Source organism: Odontesthes bonariensis, chromosome 17 (genome assembly GCF_027942865.1).
Source record: "Odontesthes bonariensis isolate fOdoBon6 chromosome 17, fOdoBon6.hap1, whole genome shotgun sequence".
Classification (NCBI taxonomy): domain Eukaryota; kingdom Metazoa; phylum Chordata; class Actinopteri; order Atheriniformes; family Atherinopsidae; genus Odontesthes; species Odontesthes bonariensis.
In genome coordinates, this window is record NC_134522.1 from 17,352,484 (window position 1) to 17,376,538 (window position 24,055).

Sequence of the window (24,055 nt, forward strand, 5' to 3'; positions counted from 1 at the left end):
ATTCTGAAACGAGTGTCAAGGACTGAATCTCTTTTGGTTTGTATACATTTTACTTTCATGCCAGTTCTACAAATATCTTACTTCATTTACAGCTTAGCACTTTATTAAAAACCGTTTAATGTGTATGTTACAAATACACTCGCTAAAATGAGTCGATTTATTTACAGTCCACAGAGTTCCTACTCGCAGTTGTAGTCTGACACAGTCGTCTGCTGCCTCGCACATCTGCTAACCCGCCTGTCCCATGATTTCCTTGTTTAATCATCAACACAATAACCAGAAAATGTTAACAGAAAACAGCAACGGCCAAACTGACAACTTACCGGTTTGTTTAAACTTATCACATGACTGCAAGGAAGTAAACCTGCTCTTCACTGTTATGCACGTTTTTGTTTCTTCTGTTGAGTGAGACGGGATCCTTTGAACACAAACTCTGTTCGTTCCCTTCTGTAACGTCTTAAACAACCATTTCGACAACATAAAGTAGAGAACATGTGATATCAAATCAAAGGACATGAAATTGTAAACAAAAAGTAACACTGTCTTTTATACTGACGTTGAAAAATTATTGAAACAGCTATGTACAACAAACTGAGTGTAACAACAGTGAAATGTGTTATATTTGAGTATTTGGTTCTGATATCAAAGTGGGGGAAAACACATACTTTCTCTCACAAAAGGCCCCTGAATACACTAAGTGTACTTGTGTATATCTGAAATAAAACATGCAGGCCTACAGTGACTAAGCTTGTGTTCACTGTACAAATTACTGTGGTGGGAAGCTGTTACTAAGAAGCCCTCTTTAAGTGCCATTTCCTGGTAGAATAGAGTCTTTTTTTCCCCCTCATACCGTTGTTATTCCAGGTTCTTCGGAGACTGATGCCTGGAGCCAGAAAAAACTGGATCCTCCACTCTCTCTGCAGCCGGTGAGCTATGCTCAGACTATGAAGACTGAGCCAAAGTTTCCGCTCTCTCCTTGGGTTGCACAGACGCCTGGCGTTCTGTAAGGAGGCAGACTGGCAGGCACGTCCCAGGGCAGGTGGCAGCAGACACTGGCAGGTTTGAACTCTATAAGTCTCAGTATACTGCAATCTCAAAGACCAGATATTTTCCATTCTGACTAACAACCAGCTACATCCCAGTTCAGCAGCTGGCTAAGAAAACATTTACAGCTCTGCTGACTCTTTAGAAGATTCTTCTAGAGTTTAAAGTGCCTAAAAGGTTTTTTTTTTGACCCCTCTACGTTAAAGTCCTTGATTGATATCGGAAAATTAAATATCTGCTACGTTAATATGGGATTATGGTTAAATGGACATTAGAGCTGATTATATGGCGCCCACGATGCTTTACCTTTGTACCCTTTGGATTGTGGTCCAAGGTTTACAACAACAGATGAAAGCTTTCAGTTTCACTGTTGCTGAGTAAATGTTTAAAAGAAGTAAACCCCTAAGCAGGCCATTTACATCTTCAGGTGTCTCTTAGACTTGTAGAAAATCACGGGGAAATATTCTCAGTTTACTCAAACCCACTAGTTTGAGTTACATCCAGGAATAAAACAGTCCTCTCCTGTTGATAAATTTCCACGATTCCGAGGTGCGGTCCCCTCTCAGTCTGTTAGCTTGTGTACATAGTTAACAGGAAATGTTCCACTTCGGGATGGTTCCCCCTCTATGTGGCCAACCTGTTAAGAGAAGGTGAAATGCGATGTTTATAATGTGAGCACATAAGGAAAGTCAATGGATATGTGTGAAATCACTCCCTGTGTACAATACTGTGTGCTACTGTGACTTCCTGTCATTTCTTAATTTACAAAATTCTACAGTGGAACCAAACTAGTAATGTCTACGACATGAACACTGTTCTCAGCAGACAGCAATGCCAACAAAACAGCTGCCTCATGAGCTGTCATTAACAGCGATTAGTGTCTGACATCTCTAATCACAGTTCACCACAGAGTACAAGTAATTAAACAAGGGGCCGATATTGAATACAATCAATGATATAATTGACTTTAGGAGTACAAATGGAAATTGCTACTCTGTGGAAAAGGGGCTGTTATGAAAAGAAAAGGGAAAACAAATTGTAGTTACACTCACCCACCAGTGGGGGTCATTAGTGGCCGTGACCACAATGACTTCATCTTTGAAAAAAGCGAGCTGCTCGGAGCTGACTGCTCTGCAGTCCACCAAAGCCTTGACACGCTTCTGTGGCCTGCTGCCAGAAACCTGGAGGAGACAAGTCATATAATTCACAGTGTGCCAGTAGCAAATTCATACTGACTGTGAAATCTCTCAAGACTCCTTTTTTTTCTCCTTTTTGTCCACTAGGCCTTAGACTGAAGACTGAGCACTGCAGGCTGAATACAACCCAAAGGTTTCTATGAGTTTGTACCATGGCGTTCCTGCGGGGTCGTGGAACACAAGTCACTGTAGGTGAGGATGAAGGGGCTGGAGCAGGAGCTGGGATCGGACTATTCCCCACTAAACTGCAGTACAATTCCTCCTGGCTGCCCACACAGCTCGCAGACAAAGCACCACACTTTCCCTGGCTGCCCCCTCCACTGCTGGTGCGACGGTAAGACGTAGTCTTTTCTGAACTGGAAAGCGACACAGAAAGAAACTTTAAACTGCCCCGATTTATAATGTGGAATTATTTGTGAATACATTCACTCGAGTGAAGTTAATGATAACTTTCATTTGTGCAGCATTAAAGCAACATATATGTTAAGCTTTTCCTCACCTGACTGGTCCTATGTGATTCTGAGAGGATGCTGGTGTAAAACTACTTTGAGATCCATAACTAGTACTAGGCTGGCCGTCCCAGGTCTGCCTCTGTGACCTGTGGAGACCCCCTGCTCCATGTGGGGACCTAGGGGGTCTCATGCTCTGGCCTTGGTTCTCTGTATTGGGTGAAGAAGCACTGGATTTCGATTGTGTCTGAGGACTGGATGAGTGGGAGATGGGGTTAGAGCAGCGTCGTGAAGGGAGGTTTCCTTCCGATGTTGAGACTGATATTTGGGGGTCTGAGCGACCTGTGAAGGTAAACACAAAGACCAAGAGCAACAATGTGTAAGCAATTACAAAAAACATGAATCAAGCTGCTCAGAGCTAAAATAAACAATTCATAGTTGTTGTCTGAGCTAGCATTAAGGCTAATTAACGCTAAAAACAGTAGCTTACCTTTTTGGATGGATTTAGCCGGCAGTGGTGGCGGCATTGATGATCCAGAGGGGGCACTATTAGCTGGAGGATTTCCATACAGAAAGTCTAGATTCTCGTAAGTCTGGCAAGGCCTGCCACCTGAATTACTTCCAACACTCCCACTCCAGCGGACAAAAGAAGAACTCCCGCTTCCATTCGATAATGGAGAACGGTTTTTGGGCAATGGGCTCCCCTGAAGACAAGTGAAAATGATCTTAATGCTCATTTCTACAGTTTTCACTTTGATCTGTTCTTCCACATTGATTAAAACCCCACTAACATACTTTTACAAAGTTCCAACAGGCCTCTTTGGCTGAAAGACAAAGTCAGTAAAGAGAGTGATGTGTGTGTGTGTGTGTGTGTGTGTGTGTGTGTGTGTGTGTGTGTGTGTGTGTTATATACCCTTTCATCCAGGTCATCCTCACTGTCATAGAACTCCTGAGAATGTGTCTCCCACATAAACTCCACATGGATCTGAGAGTTAAACTTCCCACTCTGGGCCAACTCCAACTAAAACACACACACACACACAGACAGGTGGGCACAATCTTCAGCATGCACATGATCTTTTTCCACTAATACACATGTGCCTGTAATGACTGGAATCAGCCATCCAAATCTGTAGTTTGTAGTTATAAAACTAAGCCCCACTTGACTCCATCAAATCTTATTTATTTCTACTGCTATGCTACTTTGATTGCAGTTCCTCTCCTATTTCTGCTTCTAAGCTTCAGCTGGATAGCAGTTTTTTGTTACAGATTAGAACTAACTACTGGCAAGTCTAAGATAAACAATCCAAAAATGACATAAAAAAAAGAAAAGAAAAATAGGGGAATTTTTGTAGCAGTTGTGCATTCTTTTTCTACCCTTTCCTTTTTATTTTATTTATACTCAACATCATGTAAAATGAGGTTGTTCTCAATCAAACAGGATATTGCATAAGGCAGGTCTGATTTAGCCGGACAGATGGCCGGTAAGAAAATAAAACCAGCTGATAAATGATACACATTGGGGCCTGATAAGGATAGGATGTCTTGTCCTGGGGGTGAGTCCTTTGCTGGGCTGGACTGCACAGGGAATTATTTCAAGGTAGGATTTCCAACAGAGGAAGATGTGTTGTTTTGTTTCTGGAGTGGCATTCTGGGAGGTATTTCTTTATTGCAACTCATTTCCTCAATTGAACAAGCTTCCTGACAGTGTGTGTTCTTGAGTATTTGAATAAAAGCTTATAAAAGTTGAGGGGAACACAAAGTCTCACCAGTTCGATGCAGTGTGTGTGCTGAAGCCTCTTGGCGATATCTAAAGCCGTTTCTCCACTTGAATTCACTACAGAGCAAAGAAAAAAAGATGAATATTTTTTTTTTTTTTTACTTACCATTGTTGAATAAAGAATTACAATTAACAGAGTGAAAGTTACCTGTGTGAAGGGTTGCCTTTGCTTTGAGCAGCAACTTGAGAGATTCAGGTTTGTGATACAGGACACTGTAGTGAAGAGCTGTGTTCCCTTCTGCTGTTCTCTTCTCCAGGCAGTTGCTGCACAATGAACATATGGCAAAGACAGATGGTGTTAAATTTTACAGAAGTGGGCCAAGCAACCCAACAGTGTTTGCAAAAAGAAGTTAACGAATCATGCCACTTGTCTGACCTGTTCTGACAAAGGAAATCCACCAGCGCCAGAGAGCTTCTCTCCTCCAGACGCACAGCAAAATGGAGAGCGGTCTCTTTGATCCCCTTAAAGAGGAAGAAAAGAAGACAAATGAGGGCAAATTATTAACCCTTAAAGAGAAACTAAAAAGAAAGTGTAAAAAACATAAATTTTTTTGGAGTTACAGCAAATTAACTGTCAGTACTGTCGTTGACTGAAAATGATTTCTATTTGGGATCTTACTGTGTAACCCTTTTTCTATACGTTAAAAAGCGAAAACATTCCTTAAGCTTCGAGGATGATCTGTTTATGTGAAATGCAAAAGGAGGGGCAGAGGTGCTGGTGTAATTCAATAAGCCCGTCTCATTTGCTCTCTGGAGACATGAGCTCTGACCTAAAAGCTGAAAAAATAAATGAAAGCCAACCAACACAAACAAATAATCACACACACAAAGTGGAGAAAAGCACACTACATACACTGTTAAAGCTGACCAGGAAGTGCCTGACAGGAGGTTAGAGTGTGATTAAAGACAAGAAGATGACGGGTTAGAAAGGGACGAGCGGGAGGGGAGAACAAGATGAGAGGATGAGGAAAGAAAAGGGGGAGGAAAAAGGTAGATTAGAGGCAAAAAGAGATGGGAGTGCCTCCAACTAACCGCCCACGTGAATGATGAACACATATAAAACATCACATACTGTAACTGTCCACACAAGTCCTGCAGTCCTGTATGACATTTTCTAACAGTTGAATGAGTTTTTTTACTTTATTTTTGGCAACCTCTGCCGCAGCTTGAAAGTAAAAGGAACACTTCACAAACTTTTGAAAGATCTCGCAAAAGCATGTGGAGCTTCAAACAAACTGGAGGGGGTGGCCCTGTCAGGATGTTGCTGTCATTCACGCTAAATCCAAGACATCTGTGGGAGTGTTGGAGTTTAAATTTGTCACAGGATATAATGGGTTCATTACAACCCCAAATCCAAAACCAGGCCACTTCTCAGGCAGAAATGTAGTTTCTCAAATGCACTTGTGGCTGTAAATCATCTTTACCTGTCCCTCAGGGAGTGTGAGTGGCTTGGCCAGGTCTGCTCCCTCAGCATAGAGCTGCAGCAGCGAAGTAAGGTCGCGGCTCCTCACGGCATCGTACAGCCGACCCGGATTTGCTTCTTCTCTACGAAGCACGTATCGACGTTCGGCGTACTTTGCCACTATGTACTCCTTCCTGGCATTCCTGGTCGTTCAGGAAACATTCAGATAAATAAAACATTTATTCAAAGTATGCATTTCAAACAATTAGACTGATTCAAAAGAAATCAGGAACTCACATGTCACTTTGTGGCAAGGGTTTGATTGAGTCGTTTGGAAGGCCTGCCTCCATGATGTCATTGAATCTGGTGTTGCCAATGCTGACAGCCAACTGGAGTGACACACAAAGCAGCCACAAAGATGTGACATGAAGGTATGTCAATGAAAGGCAGACAGTTACGTAATGTCTCCAATTAAGAGATCCCTACAACAGAAATTCCACACGGACTGTGTCTGTTTTTGTTTGCAATGTGTGTTTCCATGTCTTTATTTAGTACCAGTAGTTCGGAGGTGCTCAGAAGGTCAAGAGTGAGTGACTGAATCCTGGAGTAATGGACACCCAGATCTCTGTGGATCCCAGAGCATTCTATACATGTCAGGATGCCCAGGTTGGTGGACAGCCACGTTGGGTCTGAAATAACCATGACAGAAAAAGAACAAAACCGATCTTTTAAAAACCACAGCCTGATCTGATAAATGCTGACGTTTATGAAGAACAAATAAGGAGACTTGAATCAACGTTTTTAATGTTCTGATGTATTTTCACATATAGTTTTAAAATCATCATCAGCAATGACTGGCTGACCTGGAGCCCCACAGTCCGCACACGCCTCATTGCCCGGCATGTGTCGAAGTTCAGCAATAATGGATTGGGAAAGCTCCTGAAGCCCGCTATCCTGTTGATCTCCTCCCAATGCTGTGTTTAGGGCCTCCTCCTTACTATTCTGCAGCACTGACACCCAACTGAAAGTACAGTTACACATACATGAAAAATAGTCTCCACATGTTAGCCATCTGCCACATTTTGTAATAGCTCATACGATGAGTGACACCATAAAGAAGCAAATGATTCTTTCTCCAAAGGCTCAAATGTTTTGAAACATGTGCCGCGCATGTGTTTTCTGTGTTTAATGATAGGTCACCATCACTCTCCCTTTTTCACAGCTTCACTCATTCTAAGACTCATACTGAGTCATACATCTGTCATTTTTGATGGTTCAGTACTTTTCCTTACAAACCATTTTCATCTTTCTTTGCCCCTAAACTCACAGAACATATCACATCAAAGAATCCCCCTGGAGGCCCACTCACAAGGGAAGGGCAGGGGACAGATGCACCCCCATCTGAAACCACATCACAACACATATAAAGATCCCTTTGCTTACCGTCTGTGGTGAGAAAGTCCCACCCCGAACGAGATGGGCCAGGAGGTCAGAGAGGACAGATTTTTCTTTCTGCATTCTTCAATTTCTCTCCTTTTTCTGTACATTGTTAGCTTTGCTTGCTCTGGACTACAAAGTACAACATTTTCCTACTTGATAAAAACTGATCCAATCTAATTTTTTTTATTGCAGTCTCGGCTGTGTCGTTGTGAACCCTGCAAGGCTTTTTTCATCCTAAACAGGCTACAGCTTACATATGAAATTGCAAGGACTTGTCACAACTTGCTTTACAGTAAAAAATGTGAGTTGATAAGTCATTAACCCATTGACGCCGGATGTTGCGAAGCGCAACATTGTCCCTAACGCCGGTTGTTGCGTAGCGCAACATTGTCCCTAACGCCGGTTGTTGCGTAGCGCAACATTGTTCATTTATTATTATTTTCAAGACGCATGTAATGCACAATAATTGGTATTTGTTTGGAGAGGATGAGGACGAGGACGAGGAATTTTTTGGCTTTCAAGTAGACTGGCAGTCCGCTGGATTTCGCCCCCGACGTCAACAAAAGTTTACTCGTACACCGGGGCTGAAGGTGCCAATATCTGAAGATGCAAGTCCTTTAGATGTGTTCTCGCATATTTTCACTGATGAAGTTTAGGATATGTTGGTGACACAGACAAACTTATATGCGGATCAGGCGCGTGGCCACACACCACTCAACTCGAAGTGGAGCCCCGTGTCAAAGCAGGAGATGAAATCTTTCATCGGTCTCTGCCTAACTTTTGGAATAATCAAACTACCAACTCGCCGGGATTACTGGAGGCAGAGCAAGTGGCTGTATCAGACAAATGTAGCCCGAGTGATGGCACGAGATCGTTTCGACATGATCTGGAGGTAATTATTTATTCTTGCGCTTCATTCTGACGACTTCTCATTCTTATTTGAGTGGCGTTGCCTTTATGTAAAAAAAAAAAAAGAGTCCGGTGCGAATTACTGCAGTATGACAACTATGATAACTATGATGTTTTAGAAGTCGTGTCACTGAAGTATACAGTAGTATAACTGCACAATGCAAGATATATTGCAGGGTTTTTTTTTTATCATTCATTATTATTGCTGATATTATTATTTTGCAATGACGTCTCTATCATGGCCAGTAATGTAGCTGAAGTTGTGCCTACAACTACTACTACTAATAATAATAATTGTTTTTAGTTAAAAAAAAAACCCTCAGGCATTGGGGACCTTTTCTAAAAACTGGCTTAGGCATTGAGCAGCCTTTTTTGCAGGTGCTTTAGGTGCCAATGGGTTAAAGCCAAAATGCAGCCCACGGAAATATCAGTGTTTACCTCACACATTCCTGTTCGTCTTCAGCCTGGAAATGATACGTCCGATTATCTATAAAGAAGGGAAAATGGTGATTACATATTGTTGGCAAATCTTGGAAAAAAGAAAACACAAGTTAAAGATGGAGTGTCGAAAGTTTAAAAGATAGCAGGATGGCAGAAATAACAACAATCCAACAATAAAAGAACAATAAAAGAAAACTATATATTAACCATAAAGAATGCTGGTTATTGTGGAGACCAAATGAGTAAGCTTCCATAAAGCTGCTCTGAAGATGACCGTCGTAAGTCATTAATTGTAATTTGTCTCGGGCAAAGTTTAAGGATAAAAAGGTTAAAGGTGAACCTACGAGTGATCAGGTCAAAGGTCCTCTTGTCCTCTGGGTTCGGCCGCACCTGACAGGTCAGGAGGTTCAACTTGGCTGGCGGCCGATTGATCTGAAAACAAATGTGATCTTTATCACCGTGTATCACGGGATTTGGACAGAATTTGAGCAATACAGATTCACTTCTATGTTATTATTTGCATGGACAAAGTGTAAACCACGAAGCAAATAATAATCACAAGTCCTCACCGTACTGTGGGAAATGGTCAGGCATCCAAATTTGACGCCACACTTCCTCTTCTGCCAAACCTTTCTTAGGCTGCAAGATCAATGTCAATAAAAAGAGGTATCTTATTATTGAGAAAAAGCAGAAATTATAATACTTATGGAACACATCTCCCTGGGTGATTTGTTTACAGACCACTGTGAACTGAAACAATTGTTACAATGTACCCTTGGCTTGAGTAATGGTAATCCAAGTGCTAAATAAAACAGTGCTCTCCCATTTGATTACTTTTTGCAGTACTTTACTGCTGTATTCATCATCTTGACAGAATCAAGTAAAATGGCTGACAATGTGTCCTGTTTTCCGTCAATTGCCTAAGGAGAGTTCACTCTCCTCCTGTCTCCCATTCGCCCAACAGAAGCACATCCCCCACTCTTATCATACAGTAATCTAGTTTAGTGTGTGTGTTTTTGTGTGAGTGGATGATGCAAAAGTTGGATTCGCTCAGTTAACCCATCTGTTAGAAAGTTCCAAAGGAGGGGCCCCTGCTTGAATCTTCATCTCACAATAATGAGGAGCAGCTGGGGCAGACAAAGTCTGAGTTTGCCCTACCCTTTTCATGCTGTGCTTGCTTATTCTTCAGCAGCTGGTTATGATCACCTCTGTCTCTTATAACTTGTTTATCAGTTTGAAATGTTAAAATACATAGGTAGGTAGTTAAAAAAAGAAAGCTTTCTTTGACAAACCTCTTCCCATTTTACTGCTTCCATGTATTTTGCCATCACCCTCAACAATCAAACAGCACAGAAAAAAAAAAGACAGATCTTGTTGCAACTGCTTCTTATAAGCTGACGCTTTTACTCACCCATCACTCTTCTTGAGCAGGAAGCCAGATTTTTCTGTTCCATACTTTTTGTTTCCCTGTGGCTGGTGGATGTTATACCCGTTGCCTGAGTTTTTTCTGTTCAGGTACTCCTGGGATACAAACAGGGATAAATATTTAGGGAATAAAGTTGGCACATTACTTCAAAAGCATCAAAGCGCCTCTGCAGATTCTGACTTTTTTTTTTAAACAACACGGAACAACTGTGGCTGGTCAGAGTAGTTAGATCAACTTGAAAACAAAACCATCTGTCACTGGACGTTTTACAGAACTTTGCTTATGCATTGAAGAAGCACAAACTCAACGTGCCTTTGGTATATGTCAAGGCCGGAATTTTGAGATATTAGAAATACACATACCTCTTTCCCCTCAACCTGCAGGAGTAATCTGAGTGAGTCCCTCAACTGAGTGAGTTGTTTAACCTCCTCGTCCTGCTCAAGACGCATCTACAACAAGCACCATAAAAAGTTGTAAAATAAAACATCAAATTAGTTGCATGGACTAGGGTTAACGTGTTATATGCTCTCCAATGTTCATTAGGTCATATACAATGTTTTTATCTGTTCTTGGTGTGGAAATAAAACAATGCAAACTAGAGCTCAACTTTGGGTGTTTAGTCTTAAGAAGTCTAGTTTTTTAAGTTAAGAGTGACCATTCTCACATGCAGCATCAGCTGGTTTAACTGAAATATTTTAGCAATTTTACTGGGAATCATAACACAGACTTGACCTTAATTTCCTTCTTGAGGCTGAGTTCTGGCATGTCTGAGCGGGTTTGTGTTCTGCCCATGAAGAACCTGAAAAACCTCTAACTGTATCACACTTAACAGTCGTTCTCCAGTGCTCTACCCAGAGAAGGGAATAAGGCAAATGTTGTGCTGAGTGGAAACAAGACTGGAGACTAGTGGTTGGAGAATTAGGTTTGCACTAAGGAAAGTATGAAAATGAAGGAATCTTTCAGCTCCGTCTTTTGGAAACAAGGGGAGGCATTTAGGGGGAAAAACTGTAAGAACCCTTTCTGCCTGTGGGTTCACACCTTGGGGTTATTACAGTTGGGGAAAAGGCCTGAGGTTTGGGTTGTAGTGACATGAAGGAAGAAAGAGTATTGTTGTATATTTCAGACTAAGCAAGATATGACAATCATAGGAACTGGGAGCAGAAAAAGTGGATGTGTGTATGTGTGGGCTGGGTGGATTGGGACTAAGATAACATAAATATTTATGGAATGAGCATGTGTAGGCATCCTGTGATAGCATCAGTTGGAGATAATCAGGACAATGTACAGAGAAAACACTGTTCTGACCTCTTAATCATGACTAGGAAAAACCTTTTGCGGTTGACGTTTACCGTGTGAATCGAACAAGCAAGTTTCTCAATGAAGGGAGTGAGATTCTCTGCAGCTTTCAGTCCGTCCTGAAAGAAACTGAGATCGGAAAAAGGACAAATGCTGAGTCATGATGGTAGGTTCGTTCAAACATCCCTGTCCTCACCAACAAAAACATCACATGCTGAAGCTGTATAAGCAGCTCTGTTCCCACATAAAAAAAAAATCTTAACATGAATAAAATGGGTAAATGGTTAACAACAACAATAAGAGATTGTGAAAAGCATTAACCAAAGAGAAAACAAGACAGGAACCAAAGGTGGATATCAAATCCACATGTTTTTTATGCCAGGAAGAACTTTTCTTCTTCTTCTTCTTTTTCACACAGAGCACAAAATGGCTTTGTGACATAGAAGGTACTGTTGGCTGAGACTGACCTGAGTTGGGCCTGGAAATATTTGATGAGGCTCTGGAGCAGATCAGGACCCTGACGCACCTTCAGCTCCTGGATCTTCAATAGATACTAAAAGCATAAACACAAATGATTCAGAACGGCTTCAGACTTGCAGACTGAGGCACAAAAACATTAAACCTGAATGAAAATGAGATTCAAAATGTTAAATTCATCATACACTTTTAATATTCTATTCTGAGCATGTTTTTAGTGTGTGGCTGCATACTTTGTAGCATATTTTGTGTTATTTCAACGCTCTGGTTGAACTTTGAACGTTGAGAGTGGAAAGAGGCATCACACAAACAGAACAAAAAACCCACAAATTTAAGCTCTGTGTGGAAGGAGTGACTACATTTCTTTGCACCATTAAACACAGTCTGAATCCATCTGTCTGTCTGCAGCTGAAACAGCTCAGCAAAGTGTTTTTCTTCTGTGCATATTCATGCAAGGTTCTGTGTGTTTTACTGAGCATTTGTATGCATGTGGGGGAGAAAGAAACAGCGACAGAGACTAATGGTTTGGGATGGCTTGCAACAAGTGGAAACTCCATTTTCTCTGCTTCTCCCTTTGGTCTCAACAGCTGGTCTCGGTCAGGATTGGAACACTTTTTTTTCCTCAGGGTTTTCTCCAGCTAGACGTGCACCAAATTACTCTGCTGTGACATACACCACCTGTATGTAACATCACCTTCGGTGCATTTCTCTGCAGTTTCCCAAAACTTGGTTGGAAGGAAACTACAGATCTTAAAACATTTTTTCAGCTATAAAATGTAAAATTTTCGAATGGCTATGATTAATCTCTACTGGAATTCTTCCAAGATTTATTCAATTAAATTCATATTTTACTTTTTGACATAATTTCTGGAGAGCCACAAAAGAAAATGGCGATGGGCATCCAGTCAAGCATAGATGGAATATGGTATCCACAAGGCAGACCACCCATGTGAACTAAATAAAGCTGACTGCAAGTATGCAAAAAGTGTCTGGGATTTGGTATTATGACTGGCACTAATCCCCCACCTCACACATTTGCAGCTGGAAGATCCTTCGCTCTCTCTCCATGTCTTCCCCTCCATCTGGTCCCTCTAACCTGATCAGGCCCAGCTGCTTGGTCTTTTCCTTCCTCTCCTTCTCCTGCTTCCCCCTGATGGGTGGGCACAAGAAAGTCAATAAACAAGGACAACAAGAAGGCTATTCTAATCCATTTACATGCATAGTGTGTGTCACAATTATCCGTCTTTGCAGTGAGCTTTCTATCATAGCATTTTTAGATCTCAGAAGTTCAATGAAAGTTAATAAGGGAGCGCAGTAATCTGTTTACAACATTACAGAACACTTTAAACCATAGTCAGAAGATCAAATGATAGCTGTAGAGTGCAAGTGCCTCAGCTATATTTCACAGCAGTCTAATGGAGAATGGCCACGAGAGATGAAGTATTATCCTCTCAACTTTTGCTGCTAGACCAGCTTCTGTGACTCACACACACAGTTAGAAAAACTGCTTCTCTGAAAGCAATTACACCTGTTTTATCCCATTTTGAGACTTAAAGGTGCAAAACACTGCTACAACCTCATAATAAGCAGCTGTATGTAGAGAGCAATGTTTAATTACAATTTTATGTCGTAATCCTTCCAACTCTTCTCCATGTGTTTCTTGAGCTCCTGCGAAAGAGAAGAGAAGAGAAGAGAAGAGAAGAGAAGAGAAGAGAAGAGAAGAGAAGAGACATAATTACTTGTGTTATGTTAACTCGTGAAGTATCTGGCTTAATAAGATTTCAGAGGCACTTCACCATCCCTCACAGTTATAATGAAGTAATATTCAGATGTGGAGTCAGCTGTTTCAAGACAGGGCAGCGACAAGAGTTTACAAAAGCATTAGCCTGTTATTACTCAAATCAAAAGACCAAGTACTGAGCGAGACAGATAAGTTCAGTACTGGAGCATAACTGGGTCTTACTCAATCTTACCTAATCTGCATAAATAACCTCACATTATCCAATATATTCAGAAGTTAAGCAGTGACTACAACACTCACAGACAGCGTTAACTTCCTAAAAAGGAACCCCCCCCCCATAAAACAGACTCTAGATTGTTGTATTTCAATCATTGTGGGTAGTATAATAAGTATGTTGAGTATGTTTTTCAATATCAACTGTCAATATTAAAAAAATAATAATCACAGTACATCTCTCTTCGTGAATTAAATATTCAAACTCAGCTGAGCTCAGGGAAAGATTGTGAAATAATTGTCTCCTTGGTGCAGAAGTGAAAAAGGCCCTCAAAAAGAAGCATGATAATCAGGGAGTAAGAAACAACAGCAACCACAGACCACAAGGCCATATCATGTGAAGTGTCTCCATTCACTGTCTCCAATTCTGAAGCTTCCATATGTTTCATTATTGTCTGCATATCTTTACAGTTTACTTTACATTTATTTACAACCTCTCTGTGTCTTTACACTGTTTTAGTGTTTCTTTCTGGAATAGACTGCAGGCAAAGATCTGGTGATCCCTTACTCTCTGGGCCCTTAGGCCAATCAGTCCATGAACAGATATAACTTTAAACAACTGAACAGTATCTCAGAGATTATTTTCAAATGTCAAATAGGATGGATTTTCCCTCAAAGGCAGATATTTTCTACAATCAAACAAGTGATTCATAATGAAACACCAGTTCAGCGAGCAGTAGTCTCATCAGTAAATAATCAATTTGTGATAAAATCCCGACTCACTAATCTGCTGTCTCGGAGTTCAGGCTTCAGTACATTTTCCAGAGGAAATGCCATGATGTTGTTGAGGTTTTGCACCTAGAGCATGAAGGAAAACAGCGATGAGTGAAAAAATACAAAACATCCCACATAACATCACAGATGGTCCTCATCAACTTAAGAATGAGCATTTAAACGCACATACACACACACATACATACATACAAATACACGGTTCTGCACGCTTACGGTATCTCACAGTAGACTTGCATTTCTGGGAATTGGAATGAACAACCCAAAAACATGGTGATGCAGTAATTTTTTTTTACGTGTGAGTCATAAATTGCACCACTACCATTCTTGGACACCATGTGGCCTCATGATGCAATCACGGTAATGAATTGTTTTTCTACAGTTACTGAGCCGAGATCAATTCCAGATTTAAATGGAGATGACGTTAACTCATTAGTGGATGTTGGAAGAATGAATCACAAAACAACCAACAGGTTGTACTTTACAGTAATACATTAATACCACCGATTTCCCCCCATGTAAGTAAATTGCATGATTATTTTGGCACGCAGCCCTGCTGCATACAGGGTTAATCCTTTCCATGCGTCTCCAGCTGACCATTTTACAAATTTACTAAATCTACTTGTTAAAGTTTCAGCTGTCTTTCCATGGTTTCTGGTGAATTAAAACCAAGCTGCTCTCTGCTCCTTCCATAAATAATGTCTAACCACTTCCATGATCTGGCAGGAGAGCTAACCTTCCGATATTGACACAGTGGGCCGGAGACCAGCGGGATTGTTTTGGTTGGCATCCAAAAATTGAGGTAACTAATAGATAATACATGGTGTTCTGAAACCGAGAAACTCCCAGTGTCAACACATAACAGAATCTGTCAATACATGTTTGCTCATATGCACGTTGAACAGAACAAGGCAGATTTTGTAATATACTACCTTAAATCACCCTTCTTTTAGTGTTTTGGGACTACTTCTCCCATCTGTAAGGCCTGGTCTCTGTTGCGAGGCCCTGATTGATGCATGAGAGGGAGTGTGTGAGACGTACGACGAATGTGTGCGTGTGCTGACTCACACATGGAGGTCTGGGATGAATTATCATCGGCATAGCGAGCGGCTATCAATGGGGGGTTTCCGGACTGCCCCAGCCAAAGGCCAAAACATGCAGCTGCTGAAAATCCCTTTCCTCAACACATTGTGCATTTACCGATTATACCATGATTTGGATTTGCATTGTGAATATCATAAATCCCCCAATTCCCTCATGTATGCGGTTGAGTCGTCTAGTAAAGACAGCTCATTTGAGGAACTCTCTCCTTTCGCCTCCCATTTTCATCTTCACTTCTTTGCCCTCACCAGATTTTTGAAGAGGGCTGTGACCTCTCTGGTGAACACAGCCAAGTTGAGGAAGCCTGTGGAGATTTCATTGTTGTCCTGGGTCAGGTGGCTATTCCCCAGGTTCTCCAACACTTCAATATACAGCTCCTTGTTCTCCACATGGGCTGAAAGGCAACGCAATTAGACAATTAGACTGTAAGTATTGATGCAGACCTACAAAAAAATAACTCACTTAAATTAGAAGTTGGAGAAAATCTGAAGAAGACAGACAGACTTGTCCTGCTGCCTTGGGAATATTTCAACCAGACAAACATGTGGGATAAATTAGTACTGGTTTACACCCCTCTTGACACAGGAGACAGGCAAGCACATAGAGACCCATGTTTCTCTTTGGCTTATAAGTCCCTTTACCAAAGGTCATGACCTTAGTGGGTTTCAAGTGCATTGAATTCATATGGAAAGAGGCTGATGGAAAAAAAGGATAAGCATCGCTTTGGCCAAGATTGCACAAAACAATGTTTTGCTCCACGTGTGGCTTAAATGAAGAAAAGGAAATTGTGATTTTCAGTCAATAATTATGTGCATTCTTTGCAGTAACAATGGAAAATAATGAAAAGTATGTCAGTTGTAGACTAAACCCACAAAACCCGATATAAGCATAAAAAGCTTCTGCTCCAGTTTCCACTCAAAGACAAATATAAAAAACAGTAACCAGACGATAGAGGGATGATAGACTGACACAGTTGTGATAAGTGGTCCAAAAGCAAAAACAGGTCATCCTGTACGACGGCAAAAGTGTAAATTAATCAAGAACTGCAGACCCACAGTATAGCATAGAGGAAAGAAATCCAGGGGCGGAAGGAAAAGTGAACCCTTGTAGCTGCACATTCATTTAAAAAAAAAAAAGAGTTAGAACCAACAAAATGCCCAAGACTCACAAACAACCAACAGCTGAGTCACTGAGGATGATTTAACTGCTGACCTTTAGCTGCCAGATGCCACCAAAGAAACTCTACTCTTTGACTGCTGTGCCAGAACACACACAGACTCACAAGCCACAGCATCTTGGCAGAAAGCTTGTACTTAGCGTTTATGGGAACAGAAAATGAAAGCAGAGAATATCTCACCACGTGTGTGTGTGTGTGTGTGTGTGTGTGTGTGTGTGTGTGTGTGTTTGTGAATGTGGGACACAGTAATCAGAATATTGGACCAGCATGGAGAGGCTTGCCTATACCACTGTCTATTTATGTCATGAGTCAGACTGCCCATCAGGGATTAACATCGGGATTGATTAAGGGGTCCTGCAAACATAATGAGTGAGTGAGGAATGGGCCTCCCATTGCCACATTACTGGAAGTTACCCATATGATTCTACTTACATCCAGTGGAAGAAAAAAGGGAGGAAAGCAGAATGGTAGTAATGATGGAGCACTTCTCTGCAGATGCTGTAGTGCTGCTGACTGTATCTGGTTGCCTTATTCTGTGCAGCTGGCTCAGTGACTCACTTTTTACTAAAAACTATGAGTTGAATCCTCAAAATGGGAAGCAGGCTCACAACCAAGTTCAGAAAAACAACTTCAGGATATGATATGCGGTTCTGCTATTCTCCAGCACATTTTTTGGGCAAACGCTCACATCCGATAGACTAATGGCAAGACACGGTTACACAGATCTGCTTGACGCACACCAACTCAGAGAGCAATCTGACCTAGAGGACTGCTAGGTCACTGAACACACTCTTGTTGCCGAAACCACACATGCCATTTACCTTAACGCAGACACCACAAAACCATGCTCTCTGTGTTTTACATAAACACAATCATTCATCCCACGCACCGTTGTCCCATAACAAGGGGCCTCTTTAATGAACACCACTGCCTAGTCCAGCTTGATGATGTCATCTGGATGAGGCTCGCACAGTGAATTATGCTGAGGCTGCCTCGTGCTCTGAACAACATATCCTGTCATAATAAAAATTGACCTTTATCTGAAAACAAGCAACCAAGTATGCACTGTTCTCTTACTGAAGACGTTCTAATGTACTGAAGTATTACATCAATACACTTAATATGTAATTAACACATAATCTATTAATGCATAAGTGCAATATCTGTAAATGTAAAAAGTACATTCATAAACTGCAGTTTGGGAAAACAGTTCAAATTTGAGGCATTCTTTCATGGGGTCTGCTTTGGAGAGACTTTCAAGCTTAAAATTAGTGACATATTGACACTTACAGAGTCCAGAAGAGTGTATGGATTTGATCATCTTCTTCATCCTCTGAAGAGTTGTGTTATCCATTTCTAGACACTGCAATGACACATAGATACAAAGACAGGCAAGTGAAATATATATTAAGAAAAATTGGAAATTCCATTTTTGACTGTGTTGGCAAAATAACAAGCAGAATACTGTAACATAAGAAACACAATTGAGAAACTGTGTCTGCTTAATCTTCCCACAGCATACGACTAAGACAAACAGGTTTTGCCCAGAGGACAATTGTCTGTCTTGCACTGTCATGAAAACCCTAAAATTATGTCAGTGATGACTGTCGTCTGTAGCATTTCAGATTGCGACAGGGTTTTTAAGCTGAGGAGATACAACAAACAAAAGGATATAATGCAGTCAAGTAGCTTAACTGAATATGAACAATCTGACTACGTCCTGTTTTTTTCCCCTCACATGAGCCACTAGTTGCAGTTAAGTATGCTTGTGGCACTCCACCAATGTGGCACCAGAAATAACTTTAATAAGCCAGTGATTTGACTTAACGGAGACTATGTTTCCACACCCAGGTCTTTCCCAGTCAGGTCCCCTCCCTGAAACTTACTTCATTAACCAACAGGCAGGATGGATCCTGCGCTCTGGGACACTAAAGTCAGTGAATGGAAAGTGATTTACTGGACACAGGAGTAGCAGCACCATTGTTTTTCTGCCTGTTATTTTGGCTGTCAATGACACAAGTTGCATTTGTCGAACCTCTTAAATAAATCTGGGCACTGGGGAACAGAGACATCCAGACAACCCGCCCATTTGTCATGACAAGCTGTCAAAGAACAATCCAGTCCATAGAATCGAAGCTCCGCCTATAAGTGTGCTTATATTGGGGAAGCTGCCTTTTTTTTCGCCGACTAAAGGGCGGATTATACTTCTGCGTCTATCGTCTTGACGTGTTGCTTTGCTCTGGTCGCGAACAACTTTTCATGTTATGGTTCTGCAACCTCAGTCTGGAATTTCTCGGGACGCACAGCAGTTTCCCCTCGCGAGAATTTCGGTGGGCGGTGACGAGAACTTCGGCGGCGCTGGCGGAAGTGTTTGTTTTTACAAAAAAGAAAAAGTGTATGCAAGATATGGATTTGGAGTTGCTCGACATCGAAGAAGAACAGCTTTTTTTTTTGGAGTTGGCGAAAATGCAAAGGTGGAAGCCACACAGACAACCGGAAAGGCACACCGAGGACTAATCACAGCCGCTTTTGTCTGCGCACTTCCGTTGGTGGTCTGCGCGGGTCTGCAACCGTCTGACGCGTTGTCAGGATTTTTTTGAGGTGCGCGACGACGGTTGCAGAGCTTCTGCGCGGGGGGGCGTGGTCGCGCACAGAGCAGATCTGACGGTTGCAGAGCCTCTGCAACCGTCAGCATCAAAAAGTATAAATTGGCCTTAATTCTGCCCACATGCTGGGTTGTGTATACCTGCTGCAAGGGTGTGTCTGGCTCAAACTGATGCTGGTAGCATACTTTAGAATCTTTTTACTTACTGGAAAATATGATCAATATTTACTTTTTTTTTAACATGGCATGATGATGGCAAGCTTTCAAAACAGAAAAACATCAGTATTTCATGTCAATGTGTTAAATCTTTTTTTAAAGCCCATTCTAGCTACATAGGAACCTAAAATCTTTCCTAATTACTCTCCATCTTCCTGTATCGTTGCCTCTAATCAGGTCAAATAAGCAACAAGCAGCTCAGTGTATGTGGGGGTTAAATGGTGTCTCTGTGTCCTTGTTTGCTGCCCTAAACCACACACATGCCCACACATTACCCTAGCCATTAATCAAGCAAGTGCTGGCTGAGCAGACTAAACATAATAACCGTATCTATCTATAAAGAGTTTGCTGCACTTACATCTGTTTGTCTGTGTGCACATGTGTAGGATTCCATAATGACGCTCCCCGGATAGCTATTTCAACTATGCATTTTCCAGTGTGTCGTGTCCATAAAAAAAAGGACATAAGCCAAAGATAAATGCATCAGACAGCTGCCTCAAAGTGTTGTCTTTATAAAGCCTGGATTTCACAGTCTGCGTCTCAGTTTAGTTGAATGTCTTCCATTTCTACCGGTCCTTGCACTGTGGGGAATATGGATTCCACTGTTCAATATCGATACAATATCAGCATATCCAAACCAAGATATCCTTAGTGTTCCCCTTGACATATTGCCATCAAACAACCATTACATGAGGAGACACTCTTCGACAAGGTGTACCTGAATTCGGCAGAATTATGCAAGGTTCTCAATTTGAGTTGAAAAATCCTTGGTGATTCGAACCGATGCGACACCAACCAACAACATAAATCCATCTTAGGCTAAAGCAGAACACTTAACCACAACGTTTCATCACAAGGCAGACAGATAAGGAACGATAGACTTGTGTGCGACTTTTATTATTTGTTTTATGGCACAGTTCATGGCAGCCTCCCTTCGTTTCTTCCCTTCGTCTGAGTAGCTTTGGGAGGAGACATTTCAAACAAACACAAATGCACACACAGAGCTCAAATAAGCCTTGAGCCAAAGAACCTGTTCAAACAAAAAAAAAAAAAAAAAAAAAAAAAACACAAACTGGCCTTCAGAGGCGAGCTTACAAACATCGATAAACATGCGAGTGCACGCTTAGAATCCCAAACACACTACTTTGTTCTGTCAAAAGGTCACGCTTCTTTCTGGCATGAATGCTGTGAATGTTTTCTGTTTGTGTCCCATCTAAGTCCGACTCCCACGAGACTGAGGACAACGCCAGGTAAACTCCCCAAATGCTACATTACCTTGAGTAACCTCCACTGCTGAATCAGACTAGTCTACGATGAATCAGAATGAGCGCTTTTAACCGGCCTAAATTTCCTAAACACTGTGCAAGTGCATTCAGTCTGCACTTCACACAGAAAACAAACATATGTGCGGGATACAAGGTCATGCAGATGCCTGATTGGAATTGTGAAAAACTGTAATTAACTGTCAAACCAAACAGCTCAGAACCATAATTGTAAATCACATGTTCTAACAGGAGGACTTTCCAAATCAGCACATCACAGGCTTTTCATGTTGAACTCCCAGCTTTCCTTTTGTTTTTTGCTGATAAAACACTTGGCAGCATCTCTTTGTGCTACTACACTTTTTGGGAATAAAATTACAGATGTACACTGTGACCCAGACAGACATTTCAAATGCTATTACATAATCTTCGCTATACTACTTGTTCCTGAAAGGTGTTACCAAAATCCGTGGTGTTTAGAAATTACCATAAACTTTAAAGGCTGTTAGGCTACACAAATCCTTTCAGAGAAGGTCACGCATTTTGTTAGTTATAAAACTTTAGAATATAGGCTAGATCTGTTAGTCCAGCAACAAAACTCTCACCAGAATTTGATGGGCAGTGTTTCATGATATTTTGTAGAGCCAAACAATCTGAGGAGCCACAAAATCCACAAATTACACGTCTTAAAATGTGTGACCATTTGTGCCACCATGTTTGTATAAGGCTGTGAAAGAGATGATACAAAAACAATGACAATTATTATCATTGTCGTTATTATCCTCAAAAAAATAAAAAGAATTTGTTGTTGCTGAGACTCCCTTTCAGGTCACTAAATGATATGGGTCACAGAATTTGGTTTTGCACCTGCGTAAGGGCCAAAGATGTCAAGTTTACCCTAAACAGCTCTCACCAAAAATAACGAAAAAAATAATTATCGGAATATAAAACTGAGTATAAACCTTCAAATTGCTGTTGAAAGGGAATAAAAAGTTGATATCCTGCCTAAGCTTAAAAAACGGCTACTATCCAGGTGCTTGAAGCCCGTCTCCTGCCAAACCTATAGACTGCTAACCTATGTGAACAGGTAAACAGACACAAAAGGTGAGAGTTTCACATAACCCCCACCCCCCGCGCCACTTCTCTCACCTCTTCCACGGTTGAAACTGTGTTTCGACAGTCACTCATTTTGGACTGAAAACTGGAAGTCCCAGGCGAAGACAGATCCTCGTTTGTCAGCACCACAAAGTCTGAAATGCTTATTCTCTCCGGCATGTTTCCAGCGAAACGGGTCCGACGTTCACAAAGCAGAAAAGTGAACCGAAGTTTCACGCGCGCATATAATTCCCATTTGAGGAAGAGGCAGTATATTTCTTCTTTCCTTGAGTGGAAAAAAAGAAGAGAGTGGGTTCTGTAACACAACGTCTTCTAAGACGGAGAGTTACCAAAAACCAAAAGTGAGCTTGAACCGTGGACTCAGCGAATGCGCGCGCGTGGAGGTGCACCAGCGCGGTATTGTGAGTCCGACGAGGGAGGGATCAAACTCTGCTGTCACGTGGGAATGTTTGTGCTTTTTGGCACACTATATGGAGAGAAAAGTGTATGCGGGTCCTTGTACGACTCTTTCATTAATACTTCTCATTTCTATGCAAACTCGACAGAGTCTGCGGTGCGGTCACCATGGATATGCAGAATGCCTCATTCATGGCCTAAACTGAAGGAGAGGAATTTCAATGCATGAAGTGAAGGTTGCAGTGAGGTAGAGATGTAGCCAAACAGTTTATCTAAAAGTGTGTGATACATGAAAATGGAGTTTTCATCTTAGGCTCTAAGCTTTTACACATAATAGAAGTTTATTGAACGTAGAATGCAATGAATCCCTCACAAATGAGGCACAAAATAAAAAGTTTTATGTTTGGACATGTGGGTCGTCGCACCTTAAACCTCTTGGCTGTAGCCCGAAAGCCTCTGCTTTTTCCTTTTTCCTTTTCATCTCACAAAGAGACTTTTTCTTTTCTTTTTCTTTTTTGAGGAAGAATGTCTGAAGTCCCTCCCCAGCACTGACATTTCCTGAAATCATCGGACAAAGTGAAAGACTCAGTGCATCAGAGGGGTGGGAAAGAAAAAAAACTGCAAGAGTTATATACAACCTAAGTCCTGCATGCCTGGCATTGTCAAGCCTGTCATCTCAAAGAAAAGAGGTGTATCATTGAACCTTGCCTCAGGTTGAGCAGTGATATAATACACTATGAAGTGCAGATGGGTGATTTTAGGAAGCTACATCAAATACATTGGCTTCCTTCACCACAAAACCACATATTTGCCTACATTAGCTGCACTATGAAAAGGAAAGCAGCTCTGATGGCGGCTTGAGGTTATCTTGATCGTATTCATCGGCGGAAAACTAGACTCACTTTGCAGTGAAAGGCTTTTTTATTTGTTCTCTGTTTCTACTCAAACTGCAACTCAGTGAGTAGCGCAGAATGGATGTTGTGTCCTAGCTGTTTGCACTCACAGTGTAGCTGTGTTTACTCTCACAAAGAGGGACAAACACATTTTGTGTTGCATGGGTCTTTTAGCAAATAAGTGCAGCAAAGTGCAGAGGCACAGCATTATATACATCGTGGTGGTGTTGCACATGCTCATGTACACAGCCTTTTAACTGGAAGTTTACAGAAGCGGTTCTTTAAACGTGTTCCTCTGGAAACACAAAGTGGATATTCCATGGGAATCCAAACAAACATCTTGCATGTTTCCACAGATTCCGGCAGTGCACATTTCAACACATGTCTAAAGTGTCCTTAGGAAACGGTGCAGAGCTCTCTTTTTAATCTATTAATCATTATTGGAAAAACATCCCCTTCTATAAGGAAGTAAAGCATGTAAGAAATAGATCCACACAAATAGGCTTGGTGACCCAGTTTACTGGACTCTCATTCACTCAGTATGTCTGTTGAATTCTTGTATGTATGAGATCAACACTGGGTTATTTAAAGAGAAACTGACAAACGGGTACAAACAAACAACTTGAATGGATGCATTTTCTTTTCTTTTGTGCAACATATGTGTGTCTGCACGCTCATTTTGC

General features: G+C 41.4%; 1 protein-coding gene across 2 annotated transcripts; it reads right to left on the bottom strand.

Annotated features, from left to right (window-relative positions):
• Positions 1-31: 31 nt before the first annotated feature.
• On the bottom strand, positions 32-22,464 carry asap3 (ArfGAP with SH3 domain, ankyrin repeat and PH domain 3). 2 transcript variants are annotated; one of them, XM_075488036.1, is made up of 26 exons: positions 22,117-22,464; positions 18,175-18,247; positions 15,956-16,101; positions 14,598-14,672; positions 13,479-13,528; positions 12,887-13,010; positions 11,851-11,936; positions 11,437-11,512; positions 10,450-10,536; positions 10,073-10,182; positions 9,231-9,300; positions 9,006-9,093; positions 8,659-8,707; positions 6,735-6,892; positions 6,427-6,560; positions 6,169-6,260; positions 5,894-6,074; positions 4,846-4,931; positions 4,618-4,733; positions 4,459-4,526; positions 3,603-3,710; positions 3,180-3,393; positions 2,740-3,031; positions 2,392-2,596; positions 2,101-2,225; positions 32-1,681 (listed from the first exon to the last, which is right to left on the bottom strand). In XM_075488036.1, exons 1-26 carry the CDS (start codon positions 22,240-22,242, stop codon positions 1,669-1,671), a joined length of 2,952 nt encoding a protein of 983 aa, XP_075344151.1. In that variant the 5' UTR covers positions 22,243-22,464; the 3' UTR covers positions 32-1,668. The 2 variants fall into 2 exon arrangements, with proteins under 2 accessions (XP_075344151.1, XP_075344150.1); XM_075488035.1 differs by having other exon boundaries at positions 2,097-2,225.
• Between the last annotated feature and the right edge of the window lie 1,591 nt (positions 22,465-24,055).